We start from the raw sequence: 18,348 nt of genomic DNA on the forward strand, positions 1-18,348 counted from the left end.
ACACCTCATCCCCAATTATTTTTAAAGCAAATCCCCACACAATAAGCCCATTCATAAAGATATACCTCCTAAAGATAAGGATTTTTAAAAGCATAATCACGAAACTACTATTACGTACTTTAAAAACAACAATTTCTTAGTATCAGCAAATACCCAGTGTTCAGATTTTCTCGATAGTCTAATCGTTTCATATGTTTTCATAATCACACGTTAAACCTGACTCCATCTGGGTTAAGACTTGTCACTCCTTCATCCTCCGGGGCCGGGTGCTTCCCTAGTCGTTCCCCTTCCCTAAAGTCCGGCTGAAGTGACTCGAGTTTCTTCCAGACGCCGCAGAGGTGGGAAGAACCTCTAAACTGCTAGAGGCTGTAACGTGAGGAACCGAAATTGCGCCTCCCCTTCGAGTGCCGGAGGGAGCTCTTTCTCAATTGCACTGAGGTCAGTCTCCGCTCACGCGATTGGCAGCGAGCACCGGAAGCGTTTTGGAGCCTGCCGCCCCGGCAGAGGACTGCACCACGAGACGCGCCGACGGGCTCGGGTTCGCGGTTTCCACTTGGACTGAAGCCCCGAGGAACCCGTACCGCGGCAGCGATGGAGCGAGGCGCGGGAGACCGCACTGCCAGCTCCCTGTTCGCGGGGTTCCGGGCTTTGGGGCTTTTCAGTAACGACATTCCTCATGTGGTGCGGTTCAGTGCGCTGAAGCGCCGATTCTATGTGACGACCTGCGTGGGCAAGAGCTTCCACACCTATGACGTGAGTGCCTTTTTCCTTCGCATACTTCCCGGGAAACACCCTCCTCGGCCCACAGCTCTGTCCTGGGAAGCTCCGGCTCTCCTCCCCGACCTACCAAGGGCTTTCGCTACTGCATCACATCCACGTGCTGATTTAGCCCTTGCAGTCCACTTGGGACGAGTTTCGGAGGCAGTCTGGCTAGGGAGAGGTACTGCAGAACATTTCAGTTCTATGGCAATACATTTGCTCAGCAAATACTGAACTTCCCTTTAAGTTATAAATGTGATTAAGAACAGTCCCTAGCCCTCCCCCTTCCCCCATTCTGAATTAGACTTGCAAGCCATTTTATTGTGCAGTTCGCGACAAGAGCTGGGTTAGAAATTCGTACTAAACTTCATTGGGAGAACTGGAGGGGGTGAGATGAATTATGATTTAGGGGGCTGTCCACATTTGATAACAAACTAATTTCCGTAATCCTTCCCCTGAGCATCTATTTTCTACCAATGTTGAGGGTCTGACACGGTGCCGCTTACTCTAAGCCTTGCAGCAGTTTCTTTGCAAGAAGAATGTTTGTCATTCTGTAGCACCTTTATATAAACTAGGAAACTAAATCTCAGAAAAAAAATATTACTTGCCCAAGGCCTTCTGCTTGTTACTGATGGTTTTTTCTCCTTTATATGTCTCATCAGTCATTGAAATAGCCTTTTGTTGCTATTTATATTGTTTCTTTTGTCTTCAAATGAATGTGTGCTCTGTGAAAGGAGGGACTTTTTTATGAGAAGGAGGGCGAGAATAGTCAGTGTTAAGTACTTTTTCTGGAAACTGTGATGTACAGTTGTATTCCTTGAAGGGTTGTGAAAATCAAATGGGTTATTCACAAGAAGAGCTACTTGTTGACAGCCGATTAAGTTAGTGGGAGAGAAAGTGAGGAAGAGAAAGTGAAGGCCATCCCCAAGATGAAGATGGTGGTGGTGATAGCTGCTAATGTTTATTGAGCATTTACTGTATTCTGTTCTGTTTTACACAAATTTTACTCATTGAATCCTCATAATAATCCCTTGAAGTAAGTACCTATTTTGATCCTTATGTTACAGTTGAGGCACTTGAGGCACAGGGAGGTTGAGTAACTTTCTGAAAGTCACACAGCTGAATCAGTAACCATAGATGAGGGTCCACAAACTACAGCCTGCAAGCCAGTTTTGCCACCTGTTTATTTTCGTATGACCCATGACATTAAAAAGAAATTTATTTTTCTATGTGTTTGTGTTTATTCTAATATAACATAATTTTCAAGTAAAATTTGCATTGAAGTAGGATGCAGAATAATCACAATTTTTGTGTGGGATGGAGATACTCGTCTACTCCCATTTAAGAAACAGATTAATTGCTTTTTAAGAGCCCTTTCAGCCTTACATTCTTACATCTCTGGGGTTTGAATTTCAGTTATGCCCATCTGAGCTCTGTGCTTCTGAGATGGATAGTTTTGACAATTTTAAATGTTTGGGAAATGAAAGAATAATATTTTATGGCATATGAAAATTTTGAAAATTATATTTCTGTATCCATAAATCAAATTTATTGGAATATAGTCAAGCACACTTATTTATCAAAGCACACGTTTTGCTTTTGTTGTTGTTTGTTTTATGAAGGGGAGGTAATTAGGTTTATTTATTTATTTCTATTTGGAGGAGGTACTGGCTATTGAACCCAGGACCTTGTGCATGCTAAGCATGCGCTCTACCACTTGAGCTGTACCCTCCCCATCAAGCACATTTGTTTATGTATTGTATGTGCCTGTTTTCATGGTATGTTATCAGTTGAGTAAATGCAGCAAAACCCACAAAGCATACAGAACCTTAAAATATTTACTATATAACCCATATAAAGAACTATATGACACCTACCCTTCCATCACCACTCCTGATGAAATACTTGAAAATATAAGTTTTCCTAATAATGAAAATTAGGATCAGTAAGTATCTTTTTAAGGAAGGCCAGCATAGCAAATTTATGTATGAGGTTAAATCTTCAAGTGTTAGATTATTATAATTGTTTTTGTTAGTGAAAATTTAATCTTTTTTTTTTTTTAATTTTTAAACAGGTTCGGAAACTTAGTCTGGTTGCAATAAGTAAGTATAGACTTTATCCTGAATTTATGCATGTTTGGTATCTTTAAAAAATTTTTTTTATTTCAAAATTTAAAAATCTATACTTAAAATAAGTCCAGAACAGAATCCTGTATTGCTTTTGGTTATCAAGTCTCTTTCGTCTTTAATCTAGACTAATTCATCAGACTTTCTTTGTGTTTCACAACATGGATATTTTCGAAGAGTATATAGGCTAGTTCTTTTTCAGAATATTCTTCAAATTCTTTCTTGATGATTATAGATTCAGGTTATTCAGTATGACAAGAATAACAAAGAAACGATGCTAAATTCTCAGTGAGCCATATCAGGAGGCACATGCTCTTGGTTAGTCGTCTTCCTGGCAGTGATAACTTTGATCATTTGCTTAAGGTGACATTTATCAGGTGGCTCCATTTTAAGGTTTTATTCTTTGTTACTAATAAATGTAATAAGTATATATGGTAAGATACATTGTGACTGTGTAAATATCCTTTTACTCTTCAAAGTTTTACCTACTGCTAATTGTATCATTTAGTCATGATTCTTGCCTGAATCAGTTATTAGTATGATGATTACCAAATAAGCATTTTCTGATTCTATCATTCTAGTGTAAGCTTTCCCTTTGCCACATTTTGATATTATTTCCAATGGAAGTAATATTTATTTTTTTAATATTTTAAAATATTATTTTTTGTTTATTAGAATAAAAGGCTGCCAGGGCTGAGAGATTCTAGTTTCACCATCAAATATAATCTTTGTAAGAGAAACAGAACCGTAAGGAATCAAATGTGCATGTCTGATACACTTATATTTTTAAAACAATTACAGAAGGCAGTAAAGGGCACTATAACTTCAGTCTAATACTAAGTGAATGATAAAACTATAAAAATAGTATTTTGGAAATGAAATCCCAAAGCAGAATATCAGCATGAAAAATACTTAAAATAATTCTCTGTATTTTAACCTGCCCGCTCCCAAAATAGGAAATACAAACAAAAGGCCAGTGTGACCACGGTAGTGAGAGAGGAATCAGGAAATCATATCATGTGAGAAATGCCCAGAGGTGATAGGCATATTTACCTTGGGGAAGACTGGAAACCATATTATTCATTTTAAAGATCTGTATGTAGAATATCTTACGGAGTTTTCTTTAAGGTTACTCCAAAGGATAGATTTAGACAGAGTTCTAGGTTTTGATTTAGTTTTAAAATTTTCCTGCAGTTATTAGGAACTTGATGTTCCTGAAGGCATTCATATGACCATTTGCCAGTTTTGTGTAGTTAGTGAGAGTTTTTCTCCACTATAAACTCAAAAAGCTTCTTCTCATTTCTTTAGATTACGTTTTTGTGTCTGCAAATACCAGATGTTAATTCTCTTAGGGAAGGGCAAGGTGATGTCATATTCTCAGTGTGATAGTTATTATTAGATGTCTGAAATAATATTAAAGTCAAAATTTTATACTCTGATTCTCATACATACATATTTTTAAATTATAGCCATGAAAAATATTATACGAAAAAAAATGTTATACGTATCCTTGAAGTTTCTATTGTAAGAGCTTAAAAATCTTTATTTCTAAAAAAAAAACTTACTTCTTTTATATTTCTTTTTTCCTAGGTAACTCTGTTCCACAGGATATCTGCTGTATGGCAGCAGATGCGAGGCTAGTCTTTGCTGCTTATGGGAATGTTTTCTCTGCATTTGCCCGTAATAAAGAGGTTTGTATCACTGAACTGTTTTAATTTGTTTGTCTTTTGCAGTCAGTAGTTGATTGTCATTGTAGTAGAGGGACTTTCATGTTGCTCTTCTTCATCTGGGACACTCCTGACACGTACTTTTTTTTTTTTTTTTAACATATATTCAGTTTTCTGGAGGAAGAGAAAGTTGATTTCATTAAATTCTCAAAATTATTTAACACTGGTGCTTTAGTTTGGTTTTCTTTGGCAGGGATCAACTTTAGAATTATTTGGGCAGCTGCTTACTACATTTTCATGTCTAGTCAGGTCCCATCTCTGGAATTTTCTACTTTGTTTATTTGGTTAGGGTAGGATTTATTTAAGAGTATTTTGAAAATGTTTTCCTAAGAGATTCATGTTTGCAACACTGCTTTATATGGATTGACTTTTTCATTATGAACAACATTGCCCATGACTTGCTTTCTGAGAACCAAGTGCTTGTTCCCCATGTAGAAAAAGCTAGATTCTGTTTTCTCCACTGCTCAGGAAGGATTTTTCTTGTCTTAATCTGCTAATTGGTTTCTAAGTTTGTCCTGGGACTACTAGCTTGAGAGATGACCTGGTTCTTGTGGTCCAGAATGAAAGGTAAAGTGGAAGTGGGGATGCCTAGATAGCCAAGTTACAGAGTCACCGTGCTTCTCAAGGTTTGACTTGGACTGAAATTTGTTCCCAACTTCTTCTATTGTCACTGCCTGTGGCAGAGGAAGGCAATTTACCTGTAGGATTTTTTAGTGGGAGTTGTTTGGATTTTTAGAGAGTCAAGAAAAATGTGCCTTCTTTCTTTCTTTTTTTTTGCCAAATATTGCAGTTTGTAGTTTTCCTTGAGAGATGCATATAGAAAGTAGAAGTAGGAAGGCATCAGAGTCTGTCAGCTAATTGTAGGAAGCTGTTACTATCCCTAGGGTCAAAGGGACAAGGAGAAGAAATAGTGTTCCTAGAGCCTGGTGAGAACTGAAACCATGGGGAAAGGACTATAGTTATTGAGGATACAGCTACTGCTGTAAGGGTAGGGGTCTCCCTGTCAAAACAGAATGCTATAGGGAAGAAGTATCCTGTATCTCTCCCTTGTCTCATGGGGAAGCCAGCAGTGATGGCTGCAGACGTCAGCCTTACAGAACAGTTTTCTAGAATGCATGGACTTGGCTAATTGGATTGGGTGAGGGACCCAGCTGTGTGCATGCCTCCTCCCTAAGCTCAGTTGAGAAGCTAAGCCTCAGAGGTCTCATTTCTGTGTTCCCAGCCCATGATTCCTGATTGGACTGGTTGGGGGAGCAGGTGAAAATGCTTGGTTCCTTGCTATTTGTTAGTGTAAACTTGGATAATCAAAAGTTGGATCACATTTCTTAATGTGAGCATCTTTAAGATTATCTTATTTTTTGGTTAATACAAATAATAATACATGATGACTGAGTAATAATATGAAATTCTTTTGAACTTTGACATTGTAGGTAGTACATACCTTTAAGGGTCACAAAGCAGAAATCCATCTTCTGCAACCATTTGGGGACCACGTTATCTCTGTCGATACTGACAGCATTCTTATTATTTGGCACATATATTCAGAAGGTAAGAACCAATTTACTGCTTTTATCTTGGGATAGTGTGTGTATAGCTAAAATTAAATATCCATGTAAACATAACTTTTGTACCAGAGGTTTCACATGTAAGCAGTGAAGAGTTTTTAGAAATCTTTTACATGTATAAGGAAAAAGATTCTAAGTAAAAAAAGATAAACATTTTTAGTCAGTTAATTGAGCTGTTTATAACCTATTGTGTTTATCTGAAGCTAGTACATTGCATTGCAGTTCTCCAAGTTTAGTGACATGTTATATTATTTTCTCTGTGGGGTGAATTTTGGTATATGTTCACTCCTGAGTAATACTTGATTTGTATTTTCAACTTTCAGTAAGTGAGATTATTATAGTAAACTTGAAGATCCAGTAACCTGAAGGAAAATATACATCCTTTTTCTAAGCGTATGAGTCAGTGTCCTTTAACTGTGATATTCTTAACCAGTATCATTGAGCTATGTTTATGGGACCCTGTTACCTTCAAAGGTTAGGAATTTGTCACCAGAATATCCACAGCTTTTTCTAGTAAAAAACTCTGGGATCTTTGATGAATGAAAGCTTTTAAGTTTTTCACTGTGTTTGCAGTTTTATGGTTTGTTATCTCTTGATTAACTCATTGCTTGATAAAGTAGTAAACATTCTAGAGACTGCCCTTCTGGGTGTCATTCCATATTCTTGTTCAGATTAGTCACTCTTTGCTTTGTCTTTGCTCAAGTGGAGGGAACAGAATTCCAAAAGTAGTCCCTGTGCAGATGGATGTTAAAAGTCTTTATAAAGTAGGAGAATCTGATTCTTAACAGTTCAGCAGGCTTTCTATTGATGCTGATGTCTAGCTTTTTGTTACTGTTGCAGCAGCACGTTGAACCAGTGTCTTTAGGAAGCTGTTTGTAGTCAGATTAAGTGAAACTGCTAGTTACAAATAGAGGCAAGAATCTTTTAAAATAGCATTTAAGGTAAAGTTTGTGTAATTCTCAAGTGCTATCCTTGCTCTTTAAATTGGGATACACATACCTGTGGGAGCATGCAGCGGCAAGATAGTATGTGAAACTAAAGATTAAGAGAAGTATACCTTCTCTGATATTCCAGTTTATTGGGAAATTTAATGAATGGATGAACTGTGAATCAAAAAAAACCCCCAAAATTCACATATGGGAATTTTAAACATATGTAAGATTTCAAAAAATATTTTGATCTTGTAGCAAGTGATAGCTGGCTGTGCCATTCCCCACTTCACAGCGTTATAAGTATTTTTTGTCTCTTCTGTTAAGAGGTTCTCCTGTGGAAATGTGAGGAACGCTGTTCTTAGTTTCACTGAGGTTTACCTCTGGCTTTTTGCATGTCTGAGGGGCCCATCAAACTCTCTAGATATCAAGCTTCCCAGCCCTCCACTCCTGGGAAGAGCTCAGCTCAGTACAGGCAATTTACTTGTAACATTCACTGCCTCTTGATCAAATTATAAAAATACTGACAATGATCCCTAGTGTCATTTAAAAAAATCCTTTTCATTCCTATAAACCAATTTGGCAGTGAGTGAAATTTTTAATGATACTGATATTAGAACTTGTAGAAAATTCTTTTTTTTAACATTTTTTATTGATTTATAATAATTTTATAGAAAATTCTTGACAGTCTCAATTGCATTTGCAAGTTGCCCCTCATCACATTTGTTTAATTACTCAGGGAATGTTTATAGATTAGTGTGTCAGTCTTTGATTTATATTAGTACAGAAGTCTAATATAGTAGACTTTAAGTGCTAAATATGTGGGTATATAAAAAATATTTTTAAATGTTTTATAAAAATGATTACATATTATGTATAACTTTTACTTTTGTAGAAGAATACTTGCAGTTGTCTTTTGATAAATCAGTGTTTAAAATTTCTGCAATTTTGCATCCGAGTACCTACTTGAATAAAATACTTCTTGGCAGTGAACAAGGAAGCCTCCAGTTGTGGAATGTAAAATCCAAGTAAGCACTTTATTTAGAACATAAACATAGGTGATTCCTACCTTATTCTTATTTATCCTTATCTATCCTTATCTATCCTTATCCTTATCCCTAATGCGTACTTGAGTCTCAGTTCTCCCAGCTTTTATATGTTTATTTGGAGGGCTTTCAGTAAACTGATGTGTTTTTGGAGTTGTTACTCACAGCATCTCATATGTGAAAGCTGGGATATGGTCCTGTCACGTAGTAGACAGCTTCATTAATGCTCGTTGAAAAGTATATACTAATAGCTTTAGTCACTGTAAAGAGTTCATATAGCTGTAGAGAAGGCTCTGGTACGTAAGATCAGAAATAATTATGAGACTGTCACTGGACAGCTTTTAGTTTTTGATACACTGATAAGGTAAGAAGGCAAAGCAATCGGTGTTCATTTAGTGCTTGCATTTAGGAATGGTTTTCAGGGTAAAAGTACTTTAATCATCAACCACAAACATGATGGATATCTACTATAATATTAGTATGGCTGGTGGGCTAGATCAATGATTTGGAGTACCTTTGCCTATTATTTGAACATTTATCCAGAGAAAAAAGTGGCAGCTTAGTTTGTTTGTACAGCGTTAAAAGGCAAACAAAAATATTTGACCATCCAAATTGTCCTTTCCAAATCCCATATAAATTTGAAAGAGAAAATAAGATTTTCTGAGGTCTAGCATTTATCCTAGTTTTTAGCTTTAAATCAGTGTTTCTGTTCAGTTTAACAAGTATCATTGACTACCTGCTCTGTACTAGGCTCAGGGATAATGGCTGAAATAGTCTCTGCCTCAAGGTTATCTCTGGGCTCTTCATGTGATGTTTATACTCTCTATTGTACATTAAATATCCCTTGGATAATCATTGAGTGACCTAATCTGTGCCACTTAAAGAATTTAATATATAATTAAATACCTCATTGATTGTCATTTTAGCAATTTTAGGTATCTCTGCTTGATTCTGAAATGTAGAGCAGCATCTACATATAACAGTCATATAACATACAAGGAGTATTGTAGTTATGATATATTCCCTTTTGTAGAAATGCATTGTAGTGAAAAATGAGATCTGCCAATATTCTAAGGTTTTTTGAAAAATTGTAATATATGTAATATAATACGGTTTTTACTCATTTATTTTTTTCTCTATTTAATTTTTTAAAGAGTTTGTACAGTATAATAGTTATTAGCAGCTTAGGATCTGAAATTGGTCTCTCTGGACTCTGTCAATATTAGTCATGTGACTTTTGCTTAATTTTTTCACATAATTAAGTTTCTTAGGTTCTTTATCTGGAAAATGGTAATATCTGCCTCATGGAATTGTTTTAAGTATCAAATATATTAATTTGTATATTTAGAATAGTTGGGGGGAGAGTAAGAACTTACTAAATATCACTTGTTATTGTTTGATTTTTTAAAATATGTAATTGATTTTGTTTTTCTCCAAAAAAAAATAGCTTTCAACAATTTTTCTTCTTGTAGTAAACTTCTGTATACATTTGCGGGATGGAAAGTTGGAGTGACAGCACTTCAGCAGGTTAGTATTTTTCTGTTAAGTTAAAGAAGAAATGAAGTTTGCAGTAGGATCTTTCAGTTTCAGGGGCCAACTGTATTTTTAGACCTAAAGACAAAATAATATAGAGACTAGTTTATCTTTATAAATATTACCGTACAAATAGTGTTTTGGAAATGTAATTGAAAACAGAGCTTTTTTCTATAAATGTTTATGGAAACCTTTTTGCCTAGAATTAGGCTCTAAATCTGTGGTTGCTATGCAGCTGTGTTTACTAGTCATTTTGCAAGCATATAGTCCAGTGCCTTGTGCAGAGTGGAGATGAGTTTTTCAGTGAAGCAAGGGAGATTGTAGGTATATAGAGGAATTTGTCAGGATGTTGAGATTTGTAGCTTGAGATAATTGACGGCCCAAATCTTAATAATTCATTAATTGCTGGCTTCTTCCAGAAATAACTGCTTTTTGCTTTTATGAGTCTGTAAGACATGTGTGAGTAAATGACTGCATGTCTGCAGAGAATCTTATTTGTATTTTGGACATATGTACAGCCCATGTACCCTTGTCTTTTTAAATATCCACTGTTATACCTGCCCAATTTATATATGTTCCTTTATTCCCTCTCACTACCATTAGCCTTGCTCCACCTTTACCTACCCAGAAGACCCCAAAGGTAGCAGATGATTAGGTCCCTTGAGGGCAAAGGATCATATTTGTTTTAGTGTCCCCAGCTTCTACACAGGGTCTCATGCATAGTAGTAAATTGATGGCAAATTAATAAAATGTTTAGCCTGATTCCATTTTGTAATGTGCTGGACATTGACCTTCTGTGCTAAAATAGAGAAATTTATTGTAGAGTCTGTATATAAGACTGTTGTATAAAATGAAGATTATAATCATAGATTATTAGAGCTGGAACAGACTAATTTTAAAATTTAAAATGCCTTTTAACATGTTTTATAGGTTTTTCCTGTTTTCCTTCAAAAACAACTCTTCTTTTGTAGTTGGCCTTTTACATTGCCATGCATGTGGCAAGCCTTTATATATTTTCTAGAGTTACCTCTTTTTTCTGTTTCCATCCAGTCATAGATTTGTAGTGATTTCACACACCAGCTTCCTTTTGTGTTATGGCTGTTTTCTTACCAAGTCAGCTATGTTTTGGGGGCAGGGTGGTGATGATAACTACCAGATTTGAAGCTGGGAAGTAACTTGGAAAAATCATCCCTAAATCTTTCCATGCCAAATATCAATTAAAGTATGCCAGAATGGGAGGGAGCATACAGCTCATTGCTACAGAGTGTGTACTTAACATTCACGAGGTTCTGGGTTCAATCCCTAGTACCTCTGTTAAAATTAATAAGTAAATAAGCCTAATTACCTTCCTCACCCCCCCCCCCCAATAGGACAGTGAAGTATGCCTGAATGGTAATACTTCCTGTTTTTGCCACCTCCAGGAAGATATTCCATTATTTCTTTTGATAACACTTACGTAGTGGTATATATCATCAGGATTATTAAAGCCATTTGATTAAGAATATTAAAAGTTGAGTAATTTAATTTTCAGGCACCAGCTGTGGATGTTGTTGCTGTTGGTCTTATGTCGGGTCAGGTTATAATTCACAACATTAAGTTTGATGAATCAATAATGAAGTTTCGTCAAGACTGGGGACCTATTACTTCGATTTCATTTCGCACAGGTAACTCTTACCTTGTTTGTTGACAAGAGTTAAGAACATTTAAAATTTTACTTCGAAGCCCATAGAAATTTTCTTACTAGATATTTTTTTATAGTTTAATAGAAATGAATGAAATACTGGAATCTAAAAGGCCAAAGAAATATTGATAGATTATTGGTATATAGTCTTTTTTAAATTTGTATTTATGGCTTAAAAGGGTGGAGAGAGGAATTGTTAAGACTAATTGTTTTATGATACATGTTTTTCTTAATATTATCCTATTTTAATAATAGATGGTCATCCTATAATGGCAGCTGGAAGCCCATGTGGCCATATTGGACTCTGGGATCTAGAAGACAAGAAGTTAATCAATCAAATGAGAAATGCACATTCTACAGCAATTGCCGGACTGACATTTCTCCATAGAGAGCCACTTCTTGTCACAAATGGTGCTGACAATGCTCTCAGGGTACTGTGATTATTATTGTTATCTTTCTTGGCTCATCTGTTATAAGCCTGCTTTAATGTATCAGCCTGGAACCTAGAAGATAAAAGGAATATGGTATAAGATATTGATATAGATGAAACAAAGATCATAGCAGGTTACATGATTTTAGTGAAGTGAGAGGATCACAGCTTATCTTTTCCTCAGGCCCCACTCCAGGGTCAGTTGTCTGCAAGCACTGGCCAATGCCAGTTGATTTATGTAGAAGGTGATTTGACTGCTTGCAGATTACTTAATACATTGTGGAGGAACCTTACGTTTTTATCTCTTGGCAGATATGGATATTTGATGGTCCCACAGGTGAAGGCCGGCTTTTGAGATTCAGAATGGGACACAGTGCTCCTCTTACCAAAATAAGATATTATGGACAAAATGGACAACAAATTCTTAGTGCAAGTGAGTTTCTGCTTTATGCTAATAGTTTATTCCAGCAAGCACTGGGGACAAAGTGCATAATATTTATTAGGTTTGGTGTTTACATATTTTTAGATTCAAATGTCCCTTTGAGTAACTCGAAAATCTGGGTAAAATAAGGTGAATGTTTTTAATATTTCGGGAAATGCTGTAGCTGATATTATTTTCATTTGGAGTGTCATTCTGTTTACTAATCATCAGAGACAGAATGGGCAAATTCTGAAAATGTGGCTCTTGCCTATTCAAATAATCTGCTGACATTTATTAGTACCTCATTTTATCCTTTGTACTTACTAAATGGCATTCTCTGTGCAATTGAATATTATAAATTAGGTAGTTGCAATCAGCTCTTTTAAAATGCTAGACACTGTAACCAAGCTTTTTCTAGAATCTGATTTTATAAGAGCTGTGATTCAAATGGTCCATTGTTTTGATGAAGCCTTATTGGGCATTTTCTGTGTGTATCAACAGGTCAAGATGGAACTCTTCAGTCATTTTCCACAATACATGAGAAATTTAACAAGAGCTTGGGACATGGTAGGTCATTTGCAAGATGGAAAAAAGTTGCTGGTCACACACACAAAAAATTTTCAAGATTCTGTGAGACAACCAAAAGAAATTTCACTGATAAATTTTCTCTTTCCTAGTTGAAGTAAAAATCCCTTATATGAAAGAGTAGTAGTAAGATTCCTAAGATTAATATTCCTATGGAAGTGGCTGAGGTGCTGCTATTAAGTTATTGAGGAGTTAGACATCTTAGGTAGTAAAAAATGTCTTAGGTAGTAAAAACATACTGCTACCACCCAAAAGACAGTGATCTTACTTGGGCCATCTGTGGAATTCAGAATTTTAAAGGTGGAAGGGAGCCTAGAGAAATCATCAAAGTAAGGAGTCTCATCTTTTTGCAAAAAGGGCTCTTTTTATTCTCTATCACTTCACATGATTTCTATCATTTGAAAGATTTTGTTTATTAAACAAAAATGTTCCATTTTATTTGTAATTACTCTTTGTAAGTTAATATCCTGGCTATTCATGCATGTATATAATTCCAGATGAATTTCAGGATCATTTTAAAGTCCATATCCAAAATAATTCCTCTTAGAATCAAATTGGAGAAATTTGATATCTTTAAGAGTTACCATATATAGAAATATATCCTCATTCAGGTTGTCTTTAATATTCTTCAGTGATTTTTTTTTAGTTTTCCTCCTGTTGGTTGTACATATTTAAGATTACTCAATGGTATTTTACATATTTTAATTTGCTAATTTTTTTGCTAATATTGTGAATGCAATCTATTCATTTATATTTCTAACTGCAATTTTTAGTAACGCTTGTAATAGTGGTAATAACCATCATCTTCATTTTGCACCTGACTTAATGGGAATATCTTGAACTTTATAGTTATATGACATTGAATAGCTTTTCTTTTATGTACATTTTTGTTAAGAAATATTCATAGTTATATTCTCATCTCCCCCTAACCCCAGGTTTAATAAATAAAAAGAGAGTCAAACGTAAAGGACTTCAGAATGCCATGTCAGTGAGACTTCCTCCCATCATTAAGTTTGCAGCTGGTAAGTAACTTCATACTGTGTTTTGAGTTCTGGTCTGTCATTTATTTCCTCCTATGTATTTCTTTATTTCTGTCATTTTAATAAATGTTTTTACGAAATTAATAAGCATCTGGAGGGTAACTCAAATACATTTCTTTATTTCTTCCATATTAATAAATGTTTTTGCAAATATTAGTAAGAATCCAGAATTCATCCCAAGTGCATGCTAATCTTATGTGAAGACTGAAAATGAGTAATTTATAATTTGAACTTGTTATTATTAATTTTAGGCTTTGTTCTTCTGTATAAACTATTAATAAATAATATTTGATACTTAATTTTGTAGCCCTTTTTATTCCATTATATGCTTGGTATAGTAAAAGTCACTAATGTTAAAATGTAAGAACTGAGAACATGGAGCTCTGGCTAATTTAATAAAGATCTGCCTACACTGAGGTCTTAGTATACTGTCATTTGAGCAGTGCTTCATTCAAAAAAATGATTTTAAGAAAAATGTAGATAGGTGATAAGATTGTTGAGAGAAAGCTATCCTAGAAATGACTATATAGGCACCATTTCCATTTCAAGGTTATTGAAACAACTTGACTGGTAGTTTTTTTTTTAACTTTAATTTTGACCACCCTCCTGTCTATTTTCTACCTTAGAGCCTGAGTGATCATTCTAAAACATGAATTATGTCATCTATCTGCTTAAAATTTTTCATTGACCCTTTATTACCTTTTGGGTGGAATCTCCTCTCCTTAACATGGCTGTCAAGACTCATGGTAGTGTGGCCCAGTGGCCTTGCCCTCCTCCCACTCCTCTCAAGAAAGTACTTTACTTACTTGCTGTGCTTAACTTTGTTCAAGTTACTGTTAGGCCTGTGTGTGTCTCACCCGCTCCTGCTAATTTTTACTAGTTTTACTGTTTCTTTCAAGAAACCATTTATTACTCTCCCTAAACCTCTTAGTAAACTCTTCCTGAGTGCTCATATAAGAGCTATCATACTTTATTGTAATTTCCTCTAATTAGAATCTCTTGTTAGATTGGAAGCTCATTGTTATCAGGAATTACCTGTTTACCATCCTGTCTCTAGTGCCTAATTACAACATAAACTATTAAAGCTTAATAAATAATAGGTGAATGAATGAGTGAGGAGTGAGAAGCAGTTTGATTTATGATTTTAATTATGTTTTAGAGGAAGCTCGTGAAAGTGACTGGGATGGTATTATCGCTTGCCATCAGGGTAAGCTATCTTGTTCAACCTGGAACTATCAAAGATCTACAATAGGTGCTTATTTTCTCAAGCCAAAAGAGCTGAAGAAAGATGATGTAACTGCAACAGTAAGTGAACTTGTTTACAAGAGCATTTTCTCTTGTAAAACTGTCTTGGGGTTATCTTGTTATACTCGTTTATTAATGATAATATTGAAAGAACAAAGAGCGTATTTTAACATTTTGAAACTATTTCCTAATAGTGTTAAGTTATCCAACTTGTATGGAATTATTTTAGGTTTAAGTTAAGCTTTGCTTAGTTAGATGTGGTATACTGTTAACTTTTCTGATGAATTACTCAGAATACCCTTTGAGGAGGATTTTAGCATTTATCTTTTTTTCTTACCTGAATTACGTTGAGTTATACAGTACTATATTCAATTAATATGAATCTTAAGATTTCTTCCTTCCTTTTCTTTCAGTATAGGAATAAGACTTACCTAAATCCTCAATAAGCTATAGATGTATAAGTAATTTAAATTCTTTATTTCTTATTTTCTTATGTTTGTCTAATTGAGCCCTGTTGAAGCCTTTTTAAAACACAGATTTTAAATGCCAGTGTTTACTTATAATTTCTTCACCTTTTGAAATTTTATTTTGTTTTCTTTTGATAATACGTAAGTCTTCTATTGAGTTCAGGCTTAAAGCTATAGAGAAATGATGTCAAGTTTGGTTTACAGAATTATTGCCTCTGCTGTTTCAGAAAACATTTTATTGATATATAATTCACATACCAAAATCTTCACTCATTTAAAGTATACAAGTTAATGAGTTTTAGTGTATTTTATAGAGTTGTGCAATTATCACCAAAATTTAATCAATCTAATTTTAGAACTTTCTCATCACCTCAAAAAGAAACCCTGTACCCACTAGCAAGTTCTCACTTTTCCCCTTTCCCTTCTCCCTAACGTAGGCAACCACAATCTGCTTTCTATCTCTATAGATTTGCCTATTCTGGGCATTTCAGAATCATACTGGAATGGAATCATACTATGTATGGTCTTTGTGATTTTCAGTTAGCATTTTTTAAGGTTCATCCATGTTATAGTATGTATCTATACTTTATTCCTTTTATTGCTGAATAACATTTCATTTTGTGGATAAACCACATTTTCTTTAGCCATTGGTTAATTGATGGACATTTATGTTATTTCTACTTTTTGACTATATTATAAATAATGTTGCTGTGAACATTAGTACACAAAATTTTTTGTGTGGACACAGGTTTTTGTTTTTCTATGTTTGTACCTAGGAGTGGAATTGTTAGGTAAGTCTCTGTTTAACATTTTTGAGGAACTGCCAACTTGTTCCCTAAAGTGGCTGCACCATTTTCTTTTCCCACCAGCAGGGTTCCAATTTTTATACATCCTAGCCAACACTTGGTGATTGTCGATTCTTTTGATTATTGCTATCCTAGTGAGTATGTAGTATATCATTGTAGTTCCTGATTTGCATTTCCCATGTGACTTAATGATGTTGAGCATCTTTTCATGTGCTTATTGGCTATTTGTTTATCTTTGGAGAAATATCTGCTCAACAATTTGCCCATTGTTTGATAGGGTTATTTATCTTTTTATTCTTGAGTTGTAATAGCTCTATATATTCTAGATACAAGCCCCTTATCAGATAAGTGATTTGCAAATATTTTCTCCCATTCTGTGGGCTGTCATTTCCTTTTCTTGTTGATATCATTTCAGCATAGGGGGTTTTAATTTTGAGGGAACCCTCTTACACTGTTGGTGGGAATGTAGTTTGTTACAGCCGTTATGGAAAACAGTATGGCGATTCCTCAAAAAACTAAAAATAGACTTACCATATGATCCAGCAATCCCACTCCTGGGCATATATCCAGAGGGAACTCTAATTCAAAAAGATACATGTACCCTGGTGTTCACAGCAGCATATATAATTCAAAAAGATACATGCACCCCAGTGTTCATAGCAGCACTATTTACAGTAGCCAAGGCATGGAAACAACCTAAATGTCCATCGACAGATGACTGGATAAAGAAGCTGTGGTATATTTATAAAATAGAATACTACTCAGCCATAAAAAATAATAAAATAATGCTATTTACAGCAACACAGATGGACCTGGAGAATGTCATTCTAAGTGAAGTAAGCCAGAAAGAGAAAGAAAAATACTATATGATATCACTTATATTTGAAACCTAAAAAAAAAAAAAAAAGACAAATGAATTTATTTACAAAACAGAAACAGACTCACAGACATGGAAAACAAACTTATGGTTGCCGGGGGGGAAAGGGGTAGAATGAGATAAATTGGGAGTTCTAGATTTGCAGATACTAACTAATATACATAAAATAGATAAGCAACAAGTTTATACTGTATAGCACAGGGAACTATATTCAATATCTTGTAGTAACTTATGGTGACAAAGAATATGAAAACGAATGTATATATGTTCCTATATGACTGAAGTATTGTGCTGTACACCACAAATTGACACAACATTGTAAACTGACTATACTTCAATAAAATATATATATATATAAAAACTAGAGCAAAGAAAGGAGGGGTAATTTTGAAGTCCAGCCCATCTTTTTTTTTTTTTAACTCCTTGTGGTTTTTGAAAAACATTGCATAACCCAAGATCATAATGATTTACTCCTGTGGTTTCTTCTAAGAGTTTCATAATTTTAGCTCTTCAATTTAGGTGTGTAACCCTTTCTGAGTTAATTTTTCTGTATGATACCGTGTAGGGAGTCTAAGTTCATTTTTTTGCATTAGGATATCTAGTTGTGTCAGCATCATTTGTCCAAAAGACTGTTCTTGCCCTGTTGAAAGGTCTTGACACCCTTGCCAGAAATCATTGGATATGAATGTGAGGGCTTATTTCCGGACTCCCAGTTCTCTTTCATTGTTCTTTATGTCTCTATGCCAGTACCGCAGTGTCTTGATTATGGTACCTTTGCAGTAAGTTTTTTAGAAACAGAAAAATTGAATCTTCCAAGTTTGTTCTTTTTTTTTTTCCAATGTTGTTTTGGCTATTCTGGTTTGTTGCATTTCCATATGAATTTTAGGATCAGCTTGTCAGTTTTTGCAGAGGCAGCTAGGATTTTGATAGTGATTTTGTTGATTTCACAGCTCAATTTGAGGAGTGTTACCATCTTAATATTACTTCTGATCCATAAATATAGGATGTCCTTCCATTTACTTAGATCTTTACTTTCTGTCAGCAGCGCTTTGTAGTTGTCAGTGTACAACCTTCATACCTCATTGGTTAAATTTTTCCTAATATTTTATTC

At 34.9% G+C, this 18,348-nt stretch overlaps 1 protein-coding gene across 1 annotated transcript in view; it reads left to right on the plus strand.

Moving 5' to 3' along the window:
- The first annotated feature begins 475 nt into the window (after positions 1–475).
- WDR36 (WD repeat domain 36) overlaps positions 476–18,348 on the plus strand; it is a 38,755-nt gene continuing 20,882 nt past the window's right edge. The window contains exons 1-12 of the mRNA XM_006177117.3: positions 476–753; positions 2,834–2,861; positions 4,476–4,576; positions 6,043–6,160; positions 8,002–8,134; positions 9,625–9,679; positions 11,217–11,349; positions 11,622–11,797; positions 12,109–12,229; positions 12,719–12,784; positions 13,738–13,824; positions 15,002–15,147. Of these exons, the coding sequence (XP_006177179.2) occupies positions 592–753; positions 2,834–2,861; positions 4,476–4,576; positions 6,043–6,160; positions 8,002–8,134; positions 9,625–9,679; positions 11,217–11,349; positions 11,622–11,797; positions 12,109–12,229; positions 12,719–12,784; positions 13,738–13,824; positions 15,002–15,147 (1,326 nt within the window). The 5' untranslated portion in view covers positions 476–591. The remainder of the gene's footprint in view (positions 754–2,833; positions 2,862–4,475; positions 4,577–6,042; positions 6,161–8,001; positions 8,135–9,624; positions 9,680–11,216; positions 11,350–11,621; positions 11,798–12,108; positions 12,230–12,718; positions 12,785–13,737; positions 13,825–15,001; positions 15,148–18,348) is intronic.

The sequence above is a fragment of the Camelus ferus genome, chromosome 3 (genome assembly GCF_009834535.1).
Source record: "Camelus ferus isolate YT-003-E chromosome 3, BCGSAC_Cfer_1.0, whole genome shotgun sequence".
Taxonomy (NCBI): Eukaryota; Metazoa; Chordata; class Mammalia; order Artiodactyla; family Camelidae; genus Camelus; species Camelus ferus.